Source organism: Myotis nattereri (assembly GCF_964212035.1).
Source record: "Myotis nattereri genome assembly, chromosome: 11".
Classification (NCBI taxonomy): domain Eukaryota; kingdom Metazoa; phylum Chordata; class Mammalia; order Chiroptera; family Vespertilionidae; genus Myotis; species Myotis nattereri.
Genome location: NC_138086.1, coordinates 2,611,663 through 2,635,219, shown reverse-complemented (window position 1 = coordinate 2,635,219; position 23,557 = coordinate 2,611,663). Strand labels below are relative to the sequence as shown.

The window sequence follows — 23,557 nt, the reverse complement described above, 5'->3', positions numbered from 1 at the left end:
TTCATTTTCTTCCATGCCATAGAGCTGAATTCCCAACAATGCAGCATCCAGGTGTGTTTTAAAGGTGAGATTTGTCAAGTCCTAAGGACATTTGGACACAGGGCTACTGCTCCCCCTGGGGGTGACTCAACAGGGCACCAAAGCCTTAGGGCAGTGGGAGGCCTGCTAATGGGAGCAGCTCCTTCTTCTGAAATGGGGGTGGGGGGGCATTCCATTGAAGCGCCAGGAGCGCTGGGTGTGTTCACAGCCACGGGTGGCAGTAAGATGTTCCAGTTACTCATGGAAATTCCCCGAGTAAGATTATAGATGATAGTGCATAAGAATAATGACACTGACGTGTCTAACTGGGAAGTTTAAGGAAGTCACTGGTAAAGCCCTGCCTGGGGGAGAGCCTGGCGGGGCAGGCTCAGCTGTGGGCCATCCTGACTTAAAGGCGGTGGGCCTGCACTCACATTTGTTTCCCTCCTTGGCGGTTCAGACTTTCACTTACACACGCCTCCCTGGGGCAGTGCTCAGGCTTTACGAGGGGCCCATGTTGTGTAGGAAAACATGGACTTAAGTCAGGAGACCTTGGTGGCAGTGACCTTGGGCCAGTCAGAGGCCGTCCTCCAGCTCAAGGGGCGGTGGGGGGGCGTTGCGGAGGGAGGTGGCTGAGCCGAGGATGGGGAGAGCCCAGCCTCTGAGCCCCTGGGAAACGTGTCTGGAGCTGGGCTGGCCGCACATTCAGGCGACATGCCCCACACACAGACATCCTGGGACAAGTGTGACGACGTTAAACCTCCTGAGTTGTGTAGCCTGAGTTACATGACGGAGTGTGACCACATGAAAGTTCTGAGGAACGTCAGTGCCGGTTGATGGGGTGGGGAGGGCGGGTCTTTAGGGGTCCTTTGTCTTCCCAGTCACCAGGGCCCCAGCAGTTGTCACCTTAATCCACTTGGGGGAGGGTGGGCTTCCTAGACTGAAGGAGAGCAGGGGCAGCTGGCACAGGTGGCCGTCAGGGCGGGGCAGCCCCTGGGAGCGGCTCGGGGCTTAGCCAGGAGCACAGTGAGAGCTAAGGCTTGGAATCTGATGTAGCCGAGATTGGGACTTAGGTGAGGGAAGCCTTCCAGCAGACTTGAGAGCAGCCTTTCTGTGGGGACTGGGAAGGTGGTGTTTGTTCCTCGCAGGAGAATGGCTACCAAGACAGCGCTGGTGAATGGTTTTCCCACCTCCAGGCTCACATCTCTGTGGGTGCGGAAGCCTGCTCGGTGGTGTCACTCCGGTGACTGCGCACTGAGCGTGGATTTACTGCACTCTCCGTCCTTGGCATAGGCTGCAGCATTCAACTGCACCAAGAGTGTGCTTCTTTTGTTTCAGTGGTAGTGAGCAAGGAGTTTAAAAGTACATGCTTGGAGCCTGGCCAGCGTGGCTCAGTGGTTGAGCATCGACCTATGAACCAGGAGGTCATGTTTTGATTCCCGGTCAGGGCACATGCCCGGTCTGGATTCCCAGTGGGAGGCATGCAGAAAGCAGCCAATCAATGATTCTCTCTCATCACTGATGTTTCTCTCTCTCCCTTCCTCTCTGAAATCAATAAAAGAATATATATATATACACATACACATACATGCTTGGAAATTAGGTTTAGGTGTTTATAGTTGTCAATCACTTTTATATGAGCTTATGTAATCACAAGTCCAAGATAGGCAAAGCAGTGTCACCATTTATTAATGACAAGAAGCTGGGGGGATGCCGTGTGAAGCCTCCTATTGGGGTGAGGAGCCAGAGCCAGGACCGGCGCTCCACGGCTCAGCACTTGTCACGGTGCCTCCTGACCCAGCGCGGGGCTGCAGGCCTGCGAGTGCGCTTGTGCAGCGACAGGAAGTGGCTCTCCCTGGTTCTGCTCACAGACACAGAGAGAGAGGTTCCCCTCTCCGTCCCAGTTCAGCAGCAGCAAGAGGAACCTGGGGAAGATGGAGAAGCGGGTGCCGCCCTGGTGCCAGTGCGAGTCATCGCTTCATTGTGGCCATAGTTCCTGAAGCTGTTTCCCCAAAATGAGTCCCTGGCTTCTCTGGGCCATGTGGTTCGTGTCCTGGCCCTGTGTGACTTCTCATGTCTAAATGAACAGGCCGTGGTAGCTGTTGCCTCAGTCCTCGGTGCTGTGGAGACAGCAGGGTGGTCAGTCACCTTGATGCCGGGCTGAGACGCAGAGCCTGGGCCCACAGTCACGTGGAGGGGGCGGGGTGCCGGGTGCATGCCTGCTGCTGAGACCCACTCACCGGCAGCACCAGCCCATTTCCAGAGACTGTTCTCTCTGGCTCTGGGTGTGAATTTTGACCCCTGGTTTTGATGTTCACAGGTAGTAGAACTGAAATGTGGCGGAAAGGATATCCCTGTCACCAGCGCGAACCGGATCGCATACATCCACCTGGTGGCCGACTACAGGCTGAACAGGCAGATCCGCCAGCACTGCCTGGCCTTCCGGCAGGGCCTGGCCAACGTGGTCAACTTGGAGTGGCTGCGTATGTTCGACCAGCAGGAGATTCAGGTCTGTGCCCGCAGGCACCTGGGCACTGGGCCTGGTGTAACACGGCTTTCCTCCAGGTTTATGAGTTACATTTTTGTTTCAGGTACTGATTTCTGGTGCACAAGTTCCCATAAGTCTGGAGGACCTGAAGTCCTTTACCAACTACTCAGGTACGTTACTGCCACCCGCTGTTTATTCCTGGAGATGTCCCCGACGACCGTGTTCCCACAGTGGTTGTCAGTGTACACTTTTTTGTAGCTAACACATTTTTAACAATGTGGGTTAAAACCCAAAGTGTATAGTGGGGCCCACAGCAACAGTCCTGTTCTTGACCTGTCTTCCGTTCCCCTCCCACCATGAGTCATGAGTCTTCTTGGTACCTTTGTGTGTTTACACGCAAATTCCATTCCATTTCCCTCATCCTTACGCCACCGTTCTGCATTGTGTGGGGCTTTCCTCCTCAGAACCTTCTTCTTAAGTCTCTACTCACGGGCATTGGGTGCTTCTAGTCTTTTCCTTTTAAGAGCAGTGCTAGCCCAAAACCCACCAACAAGAAAAGAAAAACTAAAAATTGGGCCTTGTTGGAATTTATTTTTTTTATTAAATTAAACTTAAATGTTTCTGCTTTTCATGAAAATGAAAAACCAAAAAGAAGATACACAGATGGCCAATAAGCACATTGAAAGATGCTCAACAGCCTTAGTCATCAAACTAAAACCATAAGGAGGTTGTTCAGAGTGGGAGTTGGTGGCCTTTGGGCATTTGTAAATTTTTAAAAAATTAACCTCGTGCTGTCCGGCCAGTGTGGCTCGGCGGAGCAGCACCCCATGCACCACGAGCTCTCCAGTTGATTCCTGGTTGGGTCACATGCCCGGGGGCCAAGCTCCATCCCCAGTAAGGAGTGAGGAGGCAACCATTGATGTTTCTCTCTCTGGTGTTTCTGTGTCTCTTTCCCTCTCCCTTCCTCTCTCCGAAATCAATAAAACTTCTTTCTTTCTTTCTTTCTTTTTAATTAACTCCATGGTCCTAGCTGGTTTGGCTCACATACTGAAGGGTTGCGGTTCCATTCCAGTCAAGGGCACCTACCTCGGTTGCAGACTCAATCCCCGTCCGCAGTTGGAGGGAGTGAAGGAGGCAGGGACGGAGACAACCAGTGATGTGTCTCTGTCACATCAGTGTTTTTCTCTCAGTGTGTCTCTTCCACTCTAAAAAATCAATGGAAAAAATATCCTTGGGTGAAGATTAACAATAACAACAAAAATTTAACCTCGTGGACCTGGCCAGTTTTCACTCAGTGGTTAGAGCGTCAGCCCAAGGACCACAGGGTCATGAGTTCGATTCCCTGTCAAGGGTATTTACCTCGGTTTCAGGTTCCCCAGCCATTATAGAGGTGCATGCTGGAGGCAACCAGTCAATGCATCTCTCATTTAGATGTTTCTATCTCTCCCTCCCCCTCTCCCTTCCTCTCTGAAATCAATAAAAAAAAAATTTTTTTAATGATTTCAGTTGTGAGCCACTGGGACTGCCTTTATCGTGTGCATGAACACTTAAAGTATTTCATATATCAGAAAATACATGTCATAATACCACTTATATTCAACTTATTAAAGTTGAATAAGATAAAAGTAATATAGTAAGTGGTCCTGAGATTATGTCATTTTTGCTGCTTTAAAATTTTGTTTCCCTTTCTCTATTCTCTGATTATACACTGCATAATTTACTTTTTAAAACCAAGAAAACTGCCAAAACCGGTTTGGCTCAGTGGATAGAGCGTCGGCCTGCGGACTGAGGGGTCCCAGGTTCGATTCCGGTCAAGGGCATGTACCTGGGCTGCGGGCACATCCCCAGTGGGAGATGTGCAGGAGGCGACTGGTCGATGTTTCTCTCCCATCGATGTTTCTGACTCTCTGTCTCTCTCCCTTCCTCTCTGTAAAAAAATCAATAAAATATATTAAAAAAAAACAAAACAAAACTTAATCCATTTCAGTTTTATAAAATAGTAGTGGTCATTTATAAGTAATGAAATTACGGGTGGTTTTTCTTCATTGTACTTTTTTTCTGTTTTATTATTTAATTGTATTGATTGCTTGACTTTAGAGAAAAAGAGAGACATTGATTTGTTTTTCCACTTATTTATGTATTCATTGTTTGTTTCTTGTATGTGCCCTGACCAGGGATTGAACTGACCACCTTGGTGTATCGGTACGATGCTTTAACCAACTGAGTTGGTATGGCTCAGTGGTTGAGTGTTGACCCAGGAACCAGGAGGTCATGGTTCGATTCCCAGTCAGGGCACATGCCTGGGTTGTGGACTCTGTCCCCAGTAGCGGGCATGTAGGAGGCAGTCGATCAATGATTCTCTCTCATCATTGATGTTTCTATCTCTCCCTCTCCCTTCCTCTCTCTGAAATAAATAAAAACTTTTTTAAAAAAAAAGAATAATATTTAAGCCATAGAAGCATATCCTGTGTGGTCCTGAGATGTATGGTGGAGTGAGGAGGAGTTTTTCTCCACAAAGATCACTATTAGTGTGATATCAAAGGCAGAGAAAATACACAGATCTTGTAATATAGGAACCCACACCTGAAACCTATATGTTCATGTGACCAACATCACCCCTATCAATTTAATAAATAAAAACTTTTTTAAAAAAAAGGAAATTATAGATTAATGTCCCTCATGAACATAGATGTAAAAATCCTCAAAATATTAGCAATCTGAATCCAGCAGCGCATAAAAATGATTAAATCAAGGAGTATTTATCCCATGAATATCAGGTTAATTTAGCATCTGAAAATGTGTTGATGTATTGGTAATACAAAGGACAAAACCCATATCATCATCGCAATGGATGCAAAGAAAAAAGTAATTGCAGCTTTTGAGCATCTTAGCCTCTCCTCCCAGGAAAAAAATTCTCAGGAAACGAGGAATAGAAGGATCTTCCTAAACCTGATACAGGACATTGTGAAACATTCACCACTGCCATCATGCGGCAGCGCGGTGGAGCCGAGTGCTTCCCTGAGCAAAGACACTTTCTTTTGTTATTTTACCCCACATTGTGTTGGGGGTTCCAGCTAGTGCAGTGAATGGTCTCGGTGGGCAGGGAGGGGGGAGGGAGGAGAGAAACAGCCAGCTTGGAAAAGGAAAGTGAAAGGAGTAAAACTTCACGAGGACAGTGACCAGAGACAGGCCGTGGGAGCTGAAGAGCAAGGGCAGCAGGTTGCAGCATAGCTCCATGTGCAGGAAGCAATTCTATTCCGATAGACAATTGAATGGAATTATAAAACAATGTATTCAAAGGAGCATCAAAAAAGAATAAAATACAAGTTAGCAAAGTAAACGCAGACTTATTCATGGTTTACAGGAGACTTAAAAAAATGGGGGACAGTCCGTTCTCAGGGATTGGAAGACTCAGTGTTGTCGAGATGCAATTCTTGCAAATTAATTACAAATTCAATGCGACCCCTATCAGATCTCAGCAGCTCATCTATTGTATGTGGAAATGTAAAGGGCCTGTAGCAGCCTAAACAGTTGTGTCTGGCAGAGTTGAAGCCTAGACTCTGTTCAGAGCCCCCATAGCGGCGCTGACGCGGGGCCATCATGGAGCTCAGAGCGTGTCCTCCTGTTATGTTCATTTGATTTTTGCCTGTTTAATGATGCAGGGATGCCCTAACCGGTTTGGCTCAGTGGATAGAGCGTTGGCCTGCGGACTGAAGGGTCCCGGGTTCGATTCCGGTCAAGGGCATGTACCTTGGTTGCAGGCACATCTCCAGTAGGAGGTGTGCAGGAGGCAGCTGATTAATGTTTTTCTCTCATTGTATTTCTAACTCTATCTCTCTCCCTTCCTCTCTGTAAAATATCAATAAAATATATCTTTTAAAAAAAATAAAAGATAAAAATGATGCAGGGAAAATATCCACGTAGAAAAGTGTGAATGTAGCTCTTTCCTCACCATATGCAGAAACGACACAACCGGATTGCTGACCTACAGGGAAGCCTCTAGCATACCTTAGAATATCTCCTGACTTGGATTAGGCAGAGATGTGCACCAAAGCGCAGTCCAGAAAAATGCTGATGGGAATTGGAGTTTCTCGAAATGAATGCCTTTGTGTTTCAAAAGCTGCCTCTCAGAAGTGGAAAGGCAGGCAAGACTGCGAGAGAGCGTTCTAAATATACCCGTGCAGGAAATGGCTACTGTGCTGGTGGTTCAGTGGTTCCCGGAATCTAGACACAGAACTGCTGTGTGAGCCCACACCCCACTCCTAGCGTGTTCCCCGGGCGGTCAGGCGCAGGAACCCGGACAGGTGCGTGCTCTGGAAGGTTCAAACCTGCACTGTTCACAATAGGCAAAGGTCTGTGCACACAGTGGGAGAGCGCTGTCTTAAAAGGAAATGAAGTTCAAACAGGACGACCTTTGGAAACAGTATGCCACGTGAAATAAGCCACATGCACCAAACGACAGAGTGCCTAGGACCGGCACATTCCGAGACCCTGGGAGTGGGCGGGAGGGGCCAGGGGCGGGCAGTGTTGGCTAGAATCAGCAGCGGCCGCATGAGCGCCACTGACCTGTACACGTAGGAGGGCTTCAGTGGTGAGTTTTTTGTTACTGCGGTTTTTAAAAAGCGAAACCAGCCTCGCCGCCGCTCTTCTGTTGAATGCCGTTCGGCCTTCCTCCAGGGTAACTTGAAAGGGTTTTGGGAGTGGACCGTGCGGAAGGTTCTCCTCTTGCGGGAGGAATTCCATGTGAAGTAACCCTGAGGGCACGTGTGGGGTTCCTGGAAATGTCCTAAAACTGGGCTGTGGTGGTGGCTGCAAAATCTATAAATTTGCTAAAATCATTTATTTATATAGATACACGTGTGTCTATTCATGTACTTGTAAATGTGTGCATGTGTCTCCCCTCTGTAATGAATTCCCACTGCTCTGAACTTGAACTCTCCTGTGTGTGTGAAGGAAATAATCTGACGGCACATTGTCCCCACTCGGATCATGAGTCTAGAGAAGCCAGGCCAGCCAGGAAGTGTCTCCCCAGCTCACACCTTCGCCAATGGCAGTTGTGCCCATGAATAGGGTTAAAATAGCATCCTATTCATGTTGGTGCCAATTAATGCACTTAAGATATTTTATTGATGTTATTTCTGTAGTATATTAACAATGAGGGAACAATATAAGGCCATTATTTCAGTTTTAGGAGGCACTTAAGCAGATTAAAAGCTGTAAGTAGCAGATGGCACACTTTAGAATAGTGGTCTAGTTGTCAGCCACGCCTGTGCCTCAGTCGGGACAGGTGATAAAGCGAGTGGACACAGGTCATGCAGGCGAGCAGCTCTGCCTGTCACAGAAAAGCCCAGGCCTGCCCTGCGGCAGGCGCCCTTCCTGCAGCTCCCGGAGCTCAGACCCCGGCGGTCGTCCTGTGACACGGGTCCCTCCGGAGGCTCTGTTCCTCTGAACGTGCCGTCACCCGGGGCCGGCCTAAGAGGTGCTGATAGAGGGCCGTCTGCCAGGAGCTGCCACCACCACGTGGTGACGTTGTAGCGCCCTGTGGTGGGGCCCTGGGGACCCCACTGTGCACCGCTGCTTTTTCATACCACGTGTCACTTTGTTAGGAGGCTATTCTGCCGACCACCCTGTGATCCGAGCCTTCTGGCGCGTCGTGGAGGGCTTCACAGACGAGGAGAAGCGCAAACTGCTCAAGTTCGTCACCAGCTGCTCCCGGCCCCCTCTTTTGGGGTTTAAGGTACTGCTTTGTGCATTTGCTTTAAAACCCCTTGTAACCGAGAAAGGCAGTGGGATACCATGTGGGGCTCTGGTGGCGGGGCACTTGGAGTCCGGGGAAGTGGCACTGATGTGCAGTGATAGGTGGCACCAGGTGTGTGGCCTTGTGCTGCGTCGGGAGCACTGCCCACTGGGCCTCTGTCTCCTGCTGCGTCCACTGTGCCCCACGGTGCCTGCTGGTGGTCCGGTGAGCACAGTGGCTGTGAGCCGGCGGGCACACCTCGTCCACTGCACTGGCTGTCACCGCTACTGCCTCCAGGTCTGTCGTGTGTCCTGGGCTATTTGCAGCCCGGCTGAGGGAGGCAGGGTGAAAGTGGAGGCTGCGTCTGGGGAGAGGTGTGCGAGCAGAAGCACATTGTTCCCAGGTGCCCATTGTGGCCTATTTTGTTACCTGGCCTTACTTCACATCTATAGAGTATTTGTAAGAATTGGGCAGAGGACACCGTAACCACAGTTACCAGTTGTTACGTTTGCCACCCTTGTTCTAGTATCTCTGTATGTTTCTGTCCTGAACTGAGGGTAAGTTGAGGAAGTATCTTTCCTGCTGATTCCCCAAAACACAAGCCCTTTCCATAACCACAGCTGAATTACCAGAGGAAGAGGGGGCGGGGCGACCCGCACCTGTGCTCCTGCCACGGCCTCAGCCACCTGAGGGCTGGTGAGGAGTCAGACTCTGCGAGGGGGTAGGGAGAGGAGGCACGCAGCACGAGACACACGACCCAGAAACAGGTTCACATTCAGCCACAGCACAGACACGTGCGGGTCACCACGGTGACGTCCACAGAAGATCTTGTCTGTTTGGAGAACAGGCCTCAGGAACCGCTGTGCAGGCCACACCCCGGCCAGGAGCACGGTCCCCCTTACTGACGGGTCTAGTGCCTTGGGCGCTGGGGAGGGGCTGGGTCTGGAGGTGATGCTGTGTGGGGACCTGGAGCGAAGGGCAGACCGAGTGAAACGTGCAAGTGCAGACAAAGGGGCTGCGGGAAGGGTTTCAGCAGAACCTCTATCACCCAGTGACAGACAGCGGCGACCATTACATTCTTAGCACGGAGGGTTCCGTGCCATGGGTGATGTTTCTAAAAATACTTTTGTTGATTTCAGAGAGGGAGAGACAGACAGACAGGAACATCAGTGATGAGAGAGAATCATTGATGGGCTGCCTCTTGCACTCACCTCACTGGGGACTGAGCCCCCACAACCCAGGCATGTGCCCTGACCGGGAATCAAACCGTGACCTCCTGGTTCATAGGTTGAACCATGCTCAACCACTGAGCCACACGGCCGGACTGCCATCCGGTAATTATTTCAGGAAAGATTTTTGATTTTTGTTTTTTAATCTTTATTGTTCAGATTATTACAGATGTTCCTCTTTTTTCCCCCAATAGCTCCCCTTCACCCGGTTCCCACCCCACCCCAGGCCCTTGCCACCCCACTGTCCATGTCTATAGGTACTGCATACATGCATATAAGATCTTTGTCCAGCCGAAACCGGTTTGGCTCAGTGGATAGAGCGTCGGCCTGCGGACTGAAGGGTCCCGGGTTCGATTCTGGTCAAGGGCATGTACCTTGGTTGTGGGCATATCCCCAGTAGGAGATGTGCAGGAGGCGGCTGATCTATGTTTCTCTCTCATCGATGTTTCTGACTCTCTATCTCTCTCCCTTCCTCTCTGTAAAAAATCAATAAAATATATTTTTTTTAAAAAGATCCTTGTCCAATCTCTTCCCACACCCCCCCACACCCCCTTCACCCTCAGTGTGCTCCATTTCCATGCCCCTGATTCTATTACATTCACCAATGTATTCTGCTCATCAGATTTTTTATTCATTTGATTTTTAGATTCACTTGTTGATAGATATGTATTTGTTGTCACTTTGTTGTTCATAATTTTTTATCTTTACCTTTTTCTTTTTCCTCTTCTTAAAGAATACCCTTCATCATTTCATATAATACTGGTTTGGTGGTGATGAACTCCTTTAGCTTTTTCTTATCTATGAAGCTCTATCTGACCTTCAATTCTAAATGATAGCTTTGCTGGATAAAGTAATCTTGGTTGTAGGTTCTTGCTACTCATTACTTTGAGTATTTCTTGCCACTCCCTTCTGGCCTGCATAGTTTCTGTTGAGAAATCAGTAGACAGTCATATGGGTATTCCCTTGTAGGTAACTGCTTTTCTCTTGCTCCTTTTAATATTCTCTCTTTGTCTTTTGCCCTTGGTAATTTAATTATGATGTGTCTTGGTGTGGGCTTCTTTGGATTCCTCTTGTTTGGGTTCTCTGCACTTCCTAGACTTGTGTGTTTGTTTCACCAGGTAGGGGAAGTTTTCTGTCATTATTTCTTCAAATAGGTTTTCAATATCTTGCTCTCTCTCTTCTTCTGGCACCCCTATAATTTGATGTTGGTACTCTTGAAGTTGTCCACGAGGCTCCTTACACTATCTTCATATTTTTGGAATCTTTTTTCATTTTGCTCTTCCGATTGGGTGTTTTTTGCTTCCTTGTATTTCAAATATTTGACTTGATTCCTGGGATCCTCTAGTCTACTGTTGAATCTCTGTATATTATTCATTATTTCAGTCAGTGTATGCTTAATTTCTGACTGGCCCTTTTCCATTTTTTTGGCATTCTCACTAAGATCCTTGAAGGTCTCATTAAGTTCCTTGGAAGTTTCTAGAAGATTCTTGAGTAACCTTATAACTGTGGTTTTGAACTCTATATATAGTTATTTTGCTTTCATCCATTTCTTTCATTTGGGACATGTTTCTTGGTCTCCGCATTTTGGCTGCTTCCCAGTGTTTCTATATATTGGGTAGCTGATAGAGTGGCCTTGTGTGGTAGGTGTCCTATAGGGCCCAGTGGCTCAGCCTCCCCAGTCACCTGAGGTGGACACTCTTGGTGCACCCCTTTATGGGCTGTGTGCACAGTCTTGTAGTTGAGCCTTGATTGCTGTTGGTGTCACTGGGAGGAATTGACCTCCAGGCCAATTGGCTATGAGGACCAACTGTGTCTACAATGGAAGAGCTGTGGTGCAGGAGACACCCTTATGGGGCAGGACTTGCTTCAGTGGGGCTTTGGTCCTCACTGAGTCTGCCCCTTGAGTGTGTCGCTTATGGATGTGAGGAGTTGTAATCTGGTGTGGTCTCACAGTGACCACTGGGTACACTGGCTCTTGGATCTCTAAGGAGGCGCAAAGTCAGCCACTGCCTGAGGCCACCCAGCAGGAGCTACAGAGAGATCTTCAGATTCTTCCTCTTTGTATGGGGTTTGGAAGTGCCCAGTCGAGGCCCAGCTGTGAAGCAAGGCAGGTTGCTGCTGGTGAGGCCTTGGCCTTCTTTTGATAGCTTTGGGGCTCCCTGACCCAGCTCCAGCTTGTTTGACAGGTTTTAGGCTGAGAAAGGACAGGCCATTCATATGCAAAAGCTTGGGTGGGGTTGTAAATTGGGTGGAGCGGGGTCTCAGGGAATCTCCAGGGTGGAGCAAACAGCAGTGGCTGCCAGTCAGCCCTCCACTGGGGGAGGTCCCAGCGCAGGAACCATGACTGTTGCCAGCACCTCCATCTGAAAGAAAGCTGCCCGCATTCCTGCCCCAATGCCAGACAGTCCCGTTTCTCCCCGTGTGTGTCTGGGTCCCCCAGAGTCTCGCTGGAGCTCAGAGCAAGCCAGAGCTTGTATCTCCCTCCCAATTAAAAAGGCGGCGCACCCAGGTGCCAGCCCGCTCCGCGCCTCCGCACCTCCCCCCAGTCTCCGTGCGCTTTCTTCTTTGCTCTCTGGTCGCAGTACTTCCCCTCGGCCAGCTTTCCCGCGGTTCTGGATGAGAGCTGTTATGTGTTTAGTTGTAGTTTTGCTGTGGTTGTGGGAGGCAGCAAATGCAGGTGTTTACCTGTGCTGCCATCTTGGTTCCTCCCAGGAAAGTTTTTATGACAGACCAGGCTTCCAGTATCTTCTGATTTCAAAACAACACCTAACCTACAAATATGAAAATTAAGCAAAATTCAGCCCCAGAGATTTCTGCCGGCGCCTGGTCTGTCGAAGCCGACGGTGTTGGCAATAAGCTGGAGGGCAGGTGCTGCTCCGGAGAACCGGTGCCGGGATTTGCAGCCTCTGAGTCCATCCATGGGGACCAGCCTTCCCAGCCTGTCCCTGCTGATCCCTGTGCAGCCATAATTGAGTGCATTGTATTCTGAAAAATGCTGTTTGGGAAACCCTGAGATAGACTTCCTGTTCTAGGTCTTTTCAATGAACTAAAATATATTACATGTGGAATTTAAGAGGGTTTGTTTTGTTTTTGTTTTTTTAAAAAATCTTCAAAATAAATTTTTTATTGTGAGAAGTACCAGAAGCCACTTACAAGGAATTTAAGAGTTTTTAAAGGTCTTTGCAGCTGTCATAAGTTCGACTTCACATTGGGAAAATCACCTTCCTGTTTATTCCTATTCTTTCCCGGGCAGGCAGGCCGAATCGGAGGAGGGAGGAGGGCTGCCTGCAGCGAGACCCTGGTAGGAGGACGCAGACGCACAGTTTACGCCCTGAGACCCTAGTGCCAGGTTATGGGAGAGCAGAAACATCAGCTAAAGCTAATTAAAGTTTAATATGTTCAATGACTGTGATTATTGCGGACAAAAAATCATTAAAGTGCTAATAGAAAATTGTTACGTTGCTATCAGGCCACATGATCAATGGAAGCTCTCCTCACTCTGAATTAATGCCAATTCGAGGCACTGCTTAATTATGCGTGAGGTGCTGCCCTTGACTCCAGTTTCAGTGCAGAACTTCATTTTTCCTACTTTTAAGACTCCAAGTAGGAAATTCGATTAGCATTAGGAAAGAAACGCTGAGACGTGGCATTTAGCTGCAAAATAAATTCACGCTTGCCTTCACCCAGTCACATGACCACGTGTTTACCCGGCGCTCACTGCCTGCCTGCACAGTCCTTTCTCAGCAGGTGCCTGGTTTCCCTTCGGGCACTTGAGAGCATGGCCTGGAGCGGGTGCACTCGGAAGCTCGGGGAGGGTGGTGCGGTCCTAGGCTTTCTGCTTCTCTCTCAGCGCCTGTGCTGACCTGTGTGAGAGACATTTAAAGTTGTGTACAAACTATAATTAGAAAAAAAAGACACTTTTTAGCCCATTTCACATGCCACTTGTGTTATTTAAATGGAGCTTAATGTAACTGTGGTGAACGCACAGAGGTCCGAGGTCAGAAGCATGTTTGTGGGCTGTGCTCTTGCCATGTCCTGCCCGTCATAGAACGTGTGCTGAGTTCACGCACACGCGGGGCAGCATGGCTGATGTGCAGTGTCAGCCGGGCTTGTCCTGCTCAGGCCGTGGCGGGGCCTCACCCTGGTGCCCTGTCAGAGTGGGGCCTGGCTCCCAGTGTGCTCTCTGGTCTCGCCATGCTGGTCAGCGGGCGTCGTCATCTGTCTGGGTGGGTGTGTGTGGATGCAGGTAACGTCCCCGCGGTAAGCTGTGTCATGTTTGGCATTTTAAAATTGGTTGAAGGCCATGCTGGCTGGCGTCTTTCAGGAGCTGTACCCCGCCTTCTGCATTCACAACGGTGGCTCCGACCTGGAGCGGCTGCCCACGGCCAGCACCTGCATGAACCTGCTGAAGCTGCCCGAGTTCCAGGACGAGGCGCTGCTGCGCAGCAAGCTGCTCTACGCCATAGAGTGCGCCGCGGGCTTCGAGCTGAGCTGAGCCCCCCGGGCGGGCGGCGACCTCTGCGGAGGAGCTGCGCGGCCTCCTCGTAAGTAGCTCCTCCCAGGCCCACGAGGACGCTCAGGCTGGGCTCCCACCGCTCTCCTGCCCCTTCATTTTTTACATGATTTCAGTCACTGTCACTCAGAAGGGCATTGCTTTTCAAGTAACTTACATTTAAAATAACATGTTAGGTGCCATGTGGCTCATTCAGTAAATTTGCCAAGAACACAGTTTTAAGACTAGTGGCAACTCAGTGAAATTAACCAAAGATACAGCTTTGGCGTTGCTGATGTGCCCCTGGGCGAGGCTTCTGGACTGGGCGCCCCTGGGCTGAGGTGCCCTGGGCAGGCTCCAGGCGCTGCTGCTGTTCACACTGACTGTGGGTTGGGTGCTGACTCAGGGGCACTGCTGCTTGTGGGCTGAGCTGTTTACAAGCCTGATTGTTCAAACTCCAGGCGTTTTTCCTGCTGCCTTTTCCCCGAGGGCGAGGCTTGGAGAAGAGATACGTGGTCGTGTGGTAGCGTGCCTGCTTAGGGCGCACCATCGACCTCATCACGGTGGCCTGGCTGTTGCTGTGGGGTGCGGGGAGGGCACTCCGTTCTTTCCCATGTGTCTCCACTCTGTCTGGAGAGTTTTCGGGAGAAGGTCTGTGACCTACAGTAAGTGACGACGTGGGAGCAGACACTGAGCTCGATCCAGTCACTTGAACCAAATGCCCCGTCCCGGGCCAGCTGGCGTCGCCCTGGATGTTGGGGTAACCCGCCACGCTCCGCACCCTCCACTTCCTCAACGGTGCTGCTTGGAAGGCGGGACAGTCCCCACACGCGCGCGAGGGGAGGAGTGTGGGCGGTTCCCGCGCAGTCGGCACTTTATCAGGACCCCGCGGTGGCGTCCTGGCGCGGCGGCTGTGAGAGCGGGGCCTCCTCGCTGATGGCGGACTCGGGCTCCGGGCTGCTCTCCGCGGGGCACCGCCCTGGGCTCCGGGCTGTCCCTCTGAACTGACCCGGTTAGCAATATCCTTTCACGTGCAGGACTGAATGACACTTTTAAAACAATGACCATTATCAAAACGTGTAATTTCTTAATTGGAATAATAAATTAAGTGTTAAATGCTATTTGTAGTCTTGATACACACAGAAATAAAATAATTAGGGTTTGTCCTTGTCGGTTTTATTTTTATTTCAGGCTGTTTTATGTCGAATGTTCTGTTTCCTCTTTGCTTACCAGTTAATTTGTACATTTTATTTTCAGTATTTTGAAAATACCTGGGATTGAAAAGAAATGGGCAATTATACTTATTTGATTTTTTCTCAGTGATTCTGAGCTTATTTATTTATCTGTATGTTCCAATGGCTAAATATTTGCATTAAATGTTTTTTCCCAAGGTTGTGTTGGAGTCATACCCCAAATAGTTGTAGTTGGTTCTATTCTGCCCTAGTAATACCACAGCTTCTGTTACCTGTGGGCACGCTGAGGGGGCTGGGCCAGGACTGGCAGCACCCCCCCTCATCCGGCATCAACTCCCCCCCCCCCCTCTCATCGGACAGCACCGGTGCTGAGGACAGTGAGTCTGAAGGGGTCTCCCACCCTCACAGAGGTTAGCCTTCCCTGCTGTTCCACTCTCATTGCTGGTGCTGTGCTCAGAGCCGGGTGCCAAGTGAAGGGAGGCTGTTCCGGTGTCTGACACGCTGTGGTCTGCACATAGGTATTTGCTGGGTGTCCTGGGTGCTCGGTGCCGCATCCATTTACGGCTAGGGTTCAGGGTCTGAACACAAATGAAAACACTAGACAAGAAATCTGAATTCAGAAGACATGGGGGCCAGGCGGAAACTTCCCTCTGGTGCAGAAGCTCGCTGAACCCTGGACCTGTCAGCTTTTATTCACTTAAATACACATTTGCCCTTTAGGAATGCATACAGGCATATCAAAGGTAGTGTTTGGTCAACAGTAAAAGGGTTATCGGGTTAGGGAATTGCCTTCAGCCATTGAGCCCACAGCAGGGCAATATTCAGCCCTGCTGAGTATCAAAGTCCATTGGCCTTCCAATGGGTCTTTTTGCATAGTATGCTATTGACTGTTGGTTTTAGCCACCCAACCGAGGCGGGTGCTGGGGTACCGTGCAGGGGGCTCCTGAGGGGGTGAGGGCAGGTACAACTAGCCTGTAAGCTGCTAAGACTGAAGAAAGACAACAGCTAACAGAACATAATGCAAATAAAATAGGAACTCGGGGCCTAGGTAGGAGCCTCAAATAAGCTAACCACAGCTCATGGCTGATTCCTACAGCCAGTCCCCCAAAAACAAATGTAAAACCATCAGCTCTCCCAAACTTATCCCCTGGGTCAGCGGGCATTGCAGCAGCGTGGTGACCCATGTGTGGTGATCTGTCTGGAGATGAAGGAGGGGAATGAGCTGGCTGCAGGCTCTGTGCATCTCTGCTTCCAGAAGATTCTGGGGGCGAGTGAGAAGCCCAAGTACTTTGTGCCTCTGCTTGCACGTGTGTGAAGTGAGGCACCAGATACTCGGTCTGCACAGGATGTCCTTACTGTGTGGTTTGAGTCACAGGGTGCAGAGGTCACTGCAGCCCTGAAATCCCGCCCATGCCCCAGGGTGCCCAGCACCCTTCCCTCACAGAGCCGGGCAGGGACCGGCGCCCTCAGCGCTCCCCTCTCCGCACCCCATTGTTTCAGAGGGGGATTCGTGGTGCATGCGGGCCGCTGTTCCTGGGGGACTGGATCTGCATCGGTGGCCTGTGCGTCATGTGTAACCCACCAAGTGGTTCACACACTCACCCGCCCGCCTGCTCTGCACCCAGCCCGGCCTCCCTGGGCAGAGCCAGTGTCCTCAGCCCCCTGTCCTGTGGGCAGAGCTTGCTCCTCACAGAGCAGAACCCCGATCCAACCACTCCTTGCTGACAGGCCCTCTGCTTCCTGGTCTCCAGTGCCCAGGCTGCCCCAGGCCCTTCCTGGTTGGGGTCGCCTCTCCTTGCACCCCTGTCCCAGCACCCCACCCTTCCTCGCCCATGTCCTCTGGGGCACAGTCTGTCTAGTTCATGTGTTTCACACATAGTCTTCCCACCTGCACTAGAGCCAGTGTCATTCAGGCAGGAGTTTCTTTAGCAGCCGCTGTCACCAAGCACCAGGAACACTGCCCGCCCGTCCCACCGGGTGGACCCCGTGTGCACAGGGACTCGGCAGCGAACAAATGGATGGGACCTCACCGGACGCTTTTCCACGAAGACGGGAGGGCGGCTGGGTGCGCTGAGCACCGGCCTGCGCGACATTCCCAGGAGAGGACAGGTGGGAGGGCGAGTGGGTGAGAAAACCTCACAGAGTAAAAACAAGAAACTTTTATTTGACGTTTGTATGAATCAAACAAATGACAGTATTGTTTCTCCTGAAGGGTCACCATGAGGGCTGCCGGCCATCTGGGTCGGGGAATTCTGTATTTCATAGACCATGTGCGCCCATGTGCTCTCTCAGACTCCACCACACTCGGGCTCCTCCTCCTGCCAACCCTGACGCTGAGGCCACTCTCGGGACTCCCTCCCCATCCCCGTTGCCGGGGACCACCCTCCACTCAATGACTCACCAGACTCGGCTGCAGTGGGGACAGTGGGAGATGCTGTTAGATCAGCAGGGGGGGAGCCCTGCGCCTGGGGCTTTGCTGGGTCGGGCACCTTGTGCACCGCGCCCCAGGTTGCCCTGCCAGACACCCCTGGGCAGCGGCTAAGCGGTGGCCCCGCCTCGGGCGCAGAGGCCTCTGCGGAGGTTCGGAGCTGCCAGGTGTCAGGGCCACGGCCTTTGAGGCCAGGAGACCAGCCAGGCTCCTGAGGGGGGCGCACCTGGAGGGCCTCGCAGGTGTGTGGGTTCAGCAAGCAGGTGAGTGTGGGTCTCCAGGAAACAAAGCCCCCGCAGGAGGCGCAGAGGTCAAGGAAATGGCAGGACTGGGGACACATGGGGAGAAATGTCTCAGGTTCAGGAGAACGACCACCTACAGACACCTCCTGTGGGGTTGCCTCTGGTCACAGCCCACAGCCTGTTCTGCGGGCCTTGAGCCCTGACTGGTGGCCGGGCGAGCCGCCCTGACGACTGGGTGCTGGGAGCTCGGTCATGGGCTGAGGGAAACGAACAGGAAACGGAGCCGGATGGTTGAGCAGAAGGGTGTGTCCCTGGGGCCATGGGGTTGGGTCCCGCTGGAGTGGGGGACCACGAAACACTGGGAATCCACCCCTGGGTCAGGCCCACGGGCCAGCTGATGGGACCCGGCGGCCAGTACAGGACAGGATGGGAGGGCGGCAAGGGTGATGGGGAGTCTGTAGATGAGAGAAGCTGCGTGGAGGGCCTGGGCCACCACAGACAGCTTTTGTCCCAGGAACTCGCGGGCTCCGAAGGGGTGGGCGTCGTCCCAGCTCTAGGGGCTAACCAGGATGGCGGGGATTCTTCGAGGAAGCCGGGGGGGATGGGGGGGGTCCCAGTAACCCGGACTCACCTGCTGATTGCCAGGGGAAGGGTGAGCGTGCATGCGGCACTGTTCACGTACGAACCACCGTGAGCAGGAAGAGCCGTGACAGGGACTCCGGAGTCGTCTGCACCAGAGACCCAGCCTACCTGTCCCCACCGCTGCCACCACCACCCCACCCCGGACCCAGCGGAGGCGCCGCACACACCACAGTCCCCAATGTAGCCAGCAGACAGCGCTGGGGCTGCACACAGGCCACATGCCCCCAACACACACATACTTACACATATACACACCCCAGATGCACACATTTATGCATATACACACATGCCCCCCAAATGAACATACACGTTCCTATACACACCATCACATACACATGCCTCAAACGCACACAAGCAAACGTATACACACGTGTGCACACACCTGCTCCCTGTGCATTGATGAGGTGGAAGTGTCAGACGGACTTGCAGGGCGGCCATGTCAGGTTGCGGATGGGGTGGTGGTGAGCACAGGGACCCAGACCTGCAGACCCAGACAGGCGGCAGGTGCAGGTGGAACCTGGGGGAGGAGTGACTGTAGACAGGCTGCAGGGGAGGCTCATTCCTGGGACCCAGGACACAGGGCCAGTGTGGCTTCACCGAGACACTGGGAGTGCAGCCCGGCCTTTACAAGCGAGGTCAGACCTGCAGGGCCACCAGGCCCTCCCCCAGCTTCGTACTCAGGAGCCCCGCCACGGACGCTGAGTCTGCCGGGATGCTGGGATGGAGCAGAATCCCGTCCTCTGTGTCCTGAGCCCTAGGGGGTGTGGGGAGGCACACCTGTCCAGCCCTGGGCTGCCCCGTCCTGCGGCTCTACTGTCTTCCCTGAGCCTGTCTGCCCCTGGCACTGTAGCTCGAACCATGGACCCAGTGCTGAAGACACCAAGTGTCTCCTCCCCTCAACTGGGACCACAGTCCAGACCCCCGCCCACTCCCTCCGGGGCTTGGGAAGCCAGTCCTCCGGCCCCTCCTGCCCGGGCCTGGGCTGGTGGCCGCGCCCACCCTCTGCTCCGGTCTGTCCTGTCTCCCTCTGCTTCCTCTCCAAGGGCCCCATGACCATCCTGCCTCAGTGCCCTCAGCCCCGCTGTGTGGAGGAGCCAGGCGGGCCAGCACCTGCCAGGGCTGCAGGCGGCGCTGCTGGCCTGAGAGCCCCGTGGGAAGGAGAGCCCGTGGCCGGCACCGCTGTCCACACCAGGTCCCCACGCCTTACGTTCTGTTGGTGTCACGACACTCAGTGGTTTTAATTTTTAAATCGTTTCCCAGCACCTCACGCGTGTGGGACTCCTTTTCCCCTTAATAAAAGGAACCGCACCAACATGGGGGCCAAGGTGCTTCCCAAACCAGCAGAGGGCAGGCGCTCAGGCAGGGCTCAGCGGGCCGGGAGGTCACCTCTCGGAGCCTGTCGCTTGCGACCTCTGGGAAATGCTTTCACAGCAGGTGGCCTGTTGCTGGTCTGGGATTCTCACTTGCCCAGGCCTCCACGTGGGACGGGACACCAGCCTTCCAGCCGCTGCTTCTGCAAATGAGGCCCCGAAAAAGGGGAACAACTGACAGCCTGCGCAGGGCAGGGGACCCCGGCCCTGAGGCAGGATGTGGTGGCACAGGTGGCCGAGGGCCTGGGAGGGTTCCCAGCATCAGATTGGCGTTTCTAAGAATGCGCTGGCTCCAGCGGGGGGACAGCAGGTGGGGAGAGACAGGGACAGGCAGAGGGACCGGTCAGGAGATGAGGACCCCACGGTGCCCCGGCCAGAGGCGGGTCCAGCGCTGCTCACTGCTCACTGCTCAGGGCAGCCCCTGAGGCGCGCCACCCACATCGGCGCTGACCGATGAGCAAACCGAGCCAGAGAGCTGAGTGACCCACAAGTGCCGGGAACAGGACCTCTTTAGTGCCCACTCAAGGGAGCCAGCCACATGGGCATGGCTGCCCGGGCCACGCGGGGCGCCTGCCAGGCGGGCATCCGGCCGCCGCCTCCAGTGCTTTAGGGACTTGGGAACCAAGTACCTCGGCTGCTCCTGGTGGGGCTGGAGGTGGCCTCCCAGGCCAGCGAGGGCCGGCCTGTTGGGGACGGTGTCCCTCAGTCTGGTTCTGAGGCACCTACCAGCCCAGCCGCCGGGCCTCCCCGACCCGTTACGGCGGCATCTCCACTCTCAGGCAGAGTCCGCAATGCCACAGTCCACTGCCTCCCTCCAGGCTCTCCCTGCAGAAGCTCTGATGGGCGTGGCCCCAGGGACATCAGGAGACACTTTGGGTTGTCACACGGGGGAGGGGCATAGCTCCTGGCACGTGGTGGTGGAAGCCAGGGTGCTGGGCATCTTCTACAGGGCAGAGCGGTCACCCCGGGGCTGCCCTGGGCTGGGACTGCACTCAGTTCCCGCAGTTCCTGAGGCATGAACTTGGGTGACTGTCTACTGGAGACACTTGATCCTGGACCTCAGTGCCCCCCTGCTGCACCCCCCACGCCCCTGGGTCCCGGGCCTCAGCGCCCCCCCCACACCCCCCATGTCCCTAAATCCCGGGCCTCAGCGCCCCCTGCTGCACCTCCCCCCCCCCCCGCCCCATCTGGTCTGGGGGCTCCTCTCGGATGCAGAAGCATCCAGTTTCATGAACAGGCCGCAAGGCCAGGTCGTGTGGGAGAATAAAACTCATCTAATCCTTCCGTAATTTAAGATGTGGCTTCAGTTGTTTTCCTCCCTCGCAAAGCCGTGGGCCGTATGAGGACTCTGCTGTCTGTGCGAACAGCCGTGGACCAGGACGGGGCCTGGTGGGGCACCTTCTCTCCATCACAGGCTGCATGAACCAGCGTGGCTTCCGGAGCCTCTCTGCTCCTGGGGCCCGGGATCCCGCACAGCCTGGAGCCCACAACTTTCTCACAGGTCACAGGCATGGGGTGTGCCCACTGGGTCCCAGGCACCGTGGTCAGTCAGGGCCACCCAGGCCCAAGGAACCTGAGCCAGTGACATGGGGATTTCAGGCAAACCCGTTAGCCCAGTGCATTCACCTGGGATTCCCACCTCACCCATGTCCTGTATTTTACCTGGAGGCCAAAGTGGGGGGCACAGCAAGGACACCCAGAGTCCCGCCTGCAGCCGAGGCCAGTCCAGGGCAGCACCGGGGCCAGATGGCCCAGCCGTCCCTGCGGTCCCCGCACACGTGGCACTGTGTCCTGCCTGTGTGCTGAGCACCCAGAGGCCTCACAGCCACTCCTTCGGAGGGCGATGCCAGAGTCCTGTGGGGGCAGACGCCAGGGTCCTGGATGGCTCCTGGCAGTGTCCTCGAGGGTAAGGCTGTGCCCTCAGGGACCCTGGGGCCAGGAGGGGCAGTGGGGGCTGGGGAAGGGCAGTGGGAAACCGGGAGGGGCAGTGGGGGGCCCCCTTCTGAGAGGTGCATTGGGGGGCTGGAAGGGCCGGGGGGGGGCCAGGGAGGGGCAGTGGGGGCTGGGGAAGGGCTGTTGGGGGGGTCGGAAGGGTGGCTGCATTGAAGGCCACACTCCCCACAGGATTGGGGTCCACACGCTTGCCAGCTCTGAGCCTGGGCCGTTCACTCCCCCACGCTGACCGCCGGCACACAGGGCTGTGCCGTATCGAAAGGCCGCAGCCTCTCTGGACCGGGCAGGAACCCTGCAGGCAAAGTGGGCGGCACGGCTCACGGAGTCAGGGCTGAGGTTGGCCGGGTGGGGCGAGGACTCCATGACCTCATGGCACTGGCTTCAGTCCCTCTGCCACGCTGACTGGGCGGGAGGGGGGAGGGGGGAGGCGTGCAGGAGGTGGGCGTCCAGAACAGGCAGCCCTCTGGAAGGCTGCTGCTGACATGAGGGGCTCTCCTGGGCATGAGGTTCTCTGCCCGACCCGGCCTCTGCCCCTTCTTCCTACCCACCCATGCCCAGGACACCCGCCCCATACCCCGGGACACCCACCCCGTACCCCGGGACACCCGCCCCGTACCCCGGGACACCTGCCCCGTACCCCGGGACACCCACCCCGTGCCCCGGACACCCGCCCCGTACCCCGGGACACCCGCCCCGTGCCCCGGGACACCCGCCCCGTGCCCAGGACACCCACCCCGTGCTGGGGACACCCTCCCTCCCAGGTCGGTGTCCTTGGGGCTTCACTCCCACAGCTTTCTGACCCGCCTCGCCCTGCAGACACTTGGCATGTCCTGTTCTAACCACCTGGTCGCTGCCACCCCACCTGTGTGTCCTCCTGGAGGGCGGGGCCACGGGCACCCATCCCAGGGCCCCACCCAGCCCCAGACATTGGCGAAGTTCAAGAAAAATTTGTTGAATGAACAAGAGGCCTGTAATGGTGGGGGGAGGGGCAGTCAGCAGAGGAAATGGAGTGGGTGACGTGGGTGGTTCTTAGTCACCAGGCCGGACAGGGGTGCGTCTGGGGATTCGGGAATGAGAAGTCAGCATTCCCAGGAATGGTCAGTTCCTGACATCACCTCATGTGCCTGTCCTAAGTCAGGCTGATGGCCCACGATGAAGAGGACCGTTTTCTCTGGGCCAGAGTCATGCTCACAGTCTGGGCTCTTCTGTTTTAAAAAGATGTGATGCTGAGCCAGGGTTCCCTGTGATCAAAAGCAGCTCTGGCCGCGAGGTGGTAGATTTTATCTTTCTTGAAATACTCCCAGCATTTCTCAGCATCTGCATTCATATCAGAAATGTTGCGTCCTGCCCGGCCGGCGCGGCTCCGTGGTTGAGCACCGTCCTGTGTGAACCAGGAGGTCGCGGTTCAGCTCCCAGGCAGGGCACAGGCCCGGGTTGCGGGCTCGATCCCTGTGAGGGGCATGCGGGAGGCAGCCGATCAATGGTTCTCTCTCATCATTGATGTTTCTCTCTCTCTCCCTCTCCCTTCCTCTCTGAAATCAATAAAAATATATTGTTAGAAAATAAAATGTTGTTTCATAAGGACAATTGGGTTTCGTAGTGCTTATGAGGACCCTTAGCCCGGGCCCGACACCTGAACCCCACTGGGTGCCACTCACATGGCGACACTCCATCCACCAGCCAGTCAGCACCCAGCACAGACGGGCTGCCGGCCGTTGGCATTGCGGCACGCTCGTCCGGACCTGCAGGTGTGGGCGCAGGACCT

At 54.0% G+C, this 23,557-nt stretch overlaps 1 protein-coding gene across 1 annotated transcript in view; it reads left to right on the top strand.

Annotated features, from left to right (window-relative positions):
• The window catches only part of UBE3C (ubiquitin protein ligase E3C), a 113,668-nt gene extending 98,314 nt beyond the window's left edge, over window positions 1-15,354 (top strand). The window contains exons 20-23 of the mRNA XM_081101867.1: window positions 2,339-2,527; window positions 2,610-2,676; window positions 8,113-8,243; window positions 13,797-15,354. Coding sequence (XP_080957993.1) covers window positions 2,339-2,527; window positions 2,610-2,676; window positions 8,113-8,243; window positions 13,797-13,967 — 558 coding nt within the window. The 3' untranslated portion in view covers window positions 13,968-15,354. The remainder of the gene's footprint in view (window positions 1-2,338; window positions 2,528-2,609; window positions 2,677-8,112; window positions 8,244-13,796) is intronic.
• The last annotated feature ends 8,203 nt before the right edge of the window (window positions 15,355-23,557 follow it).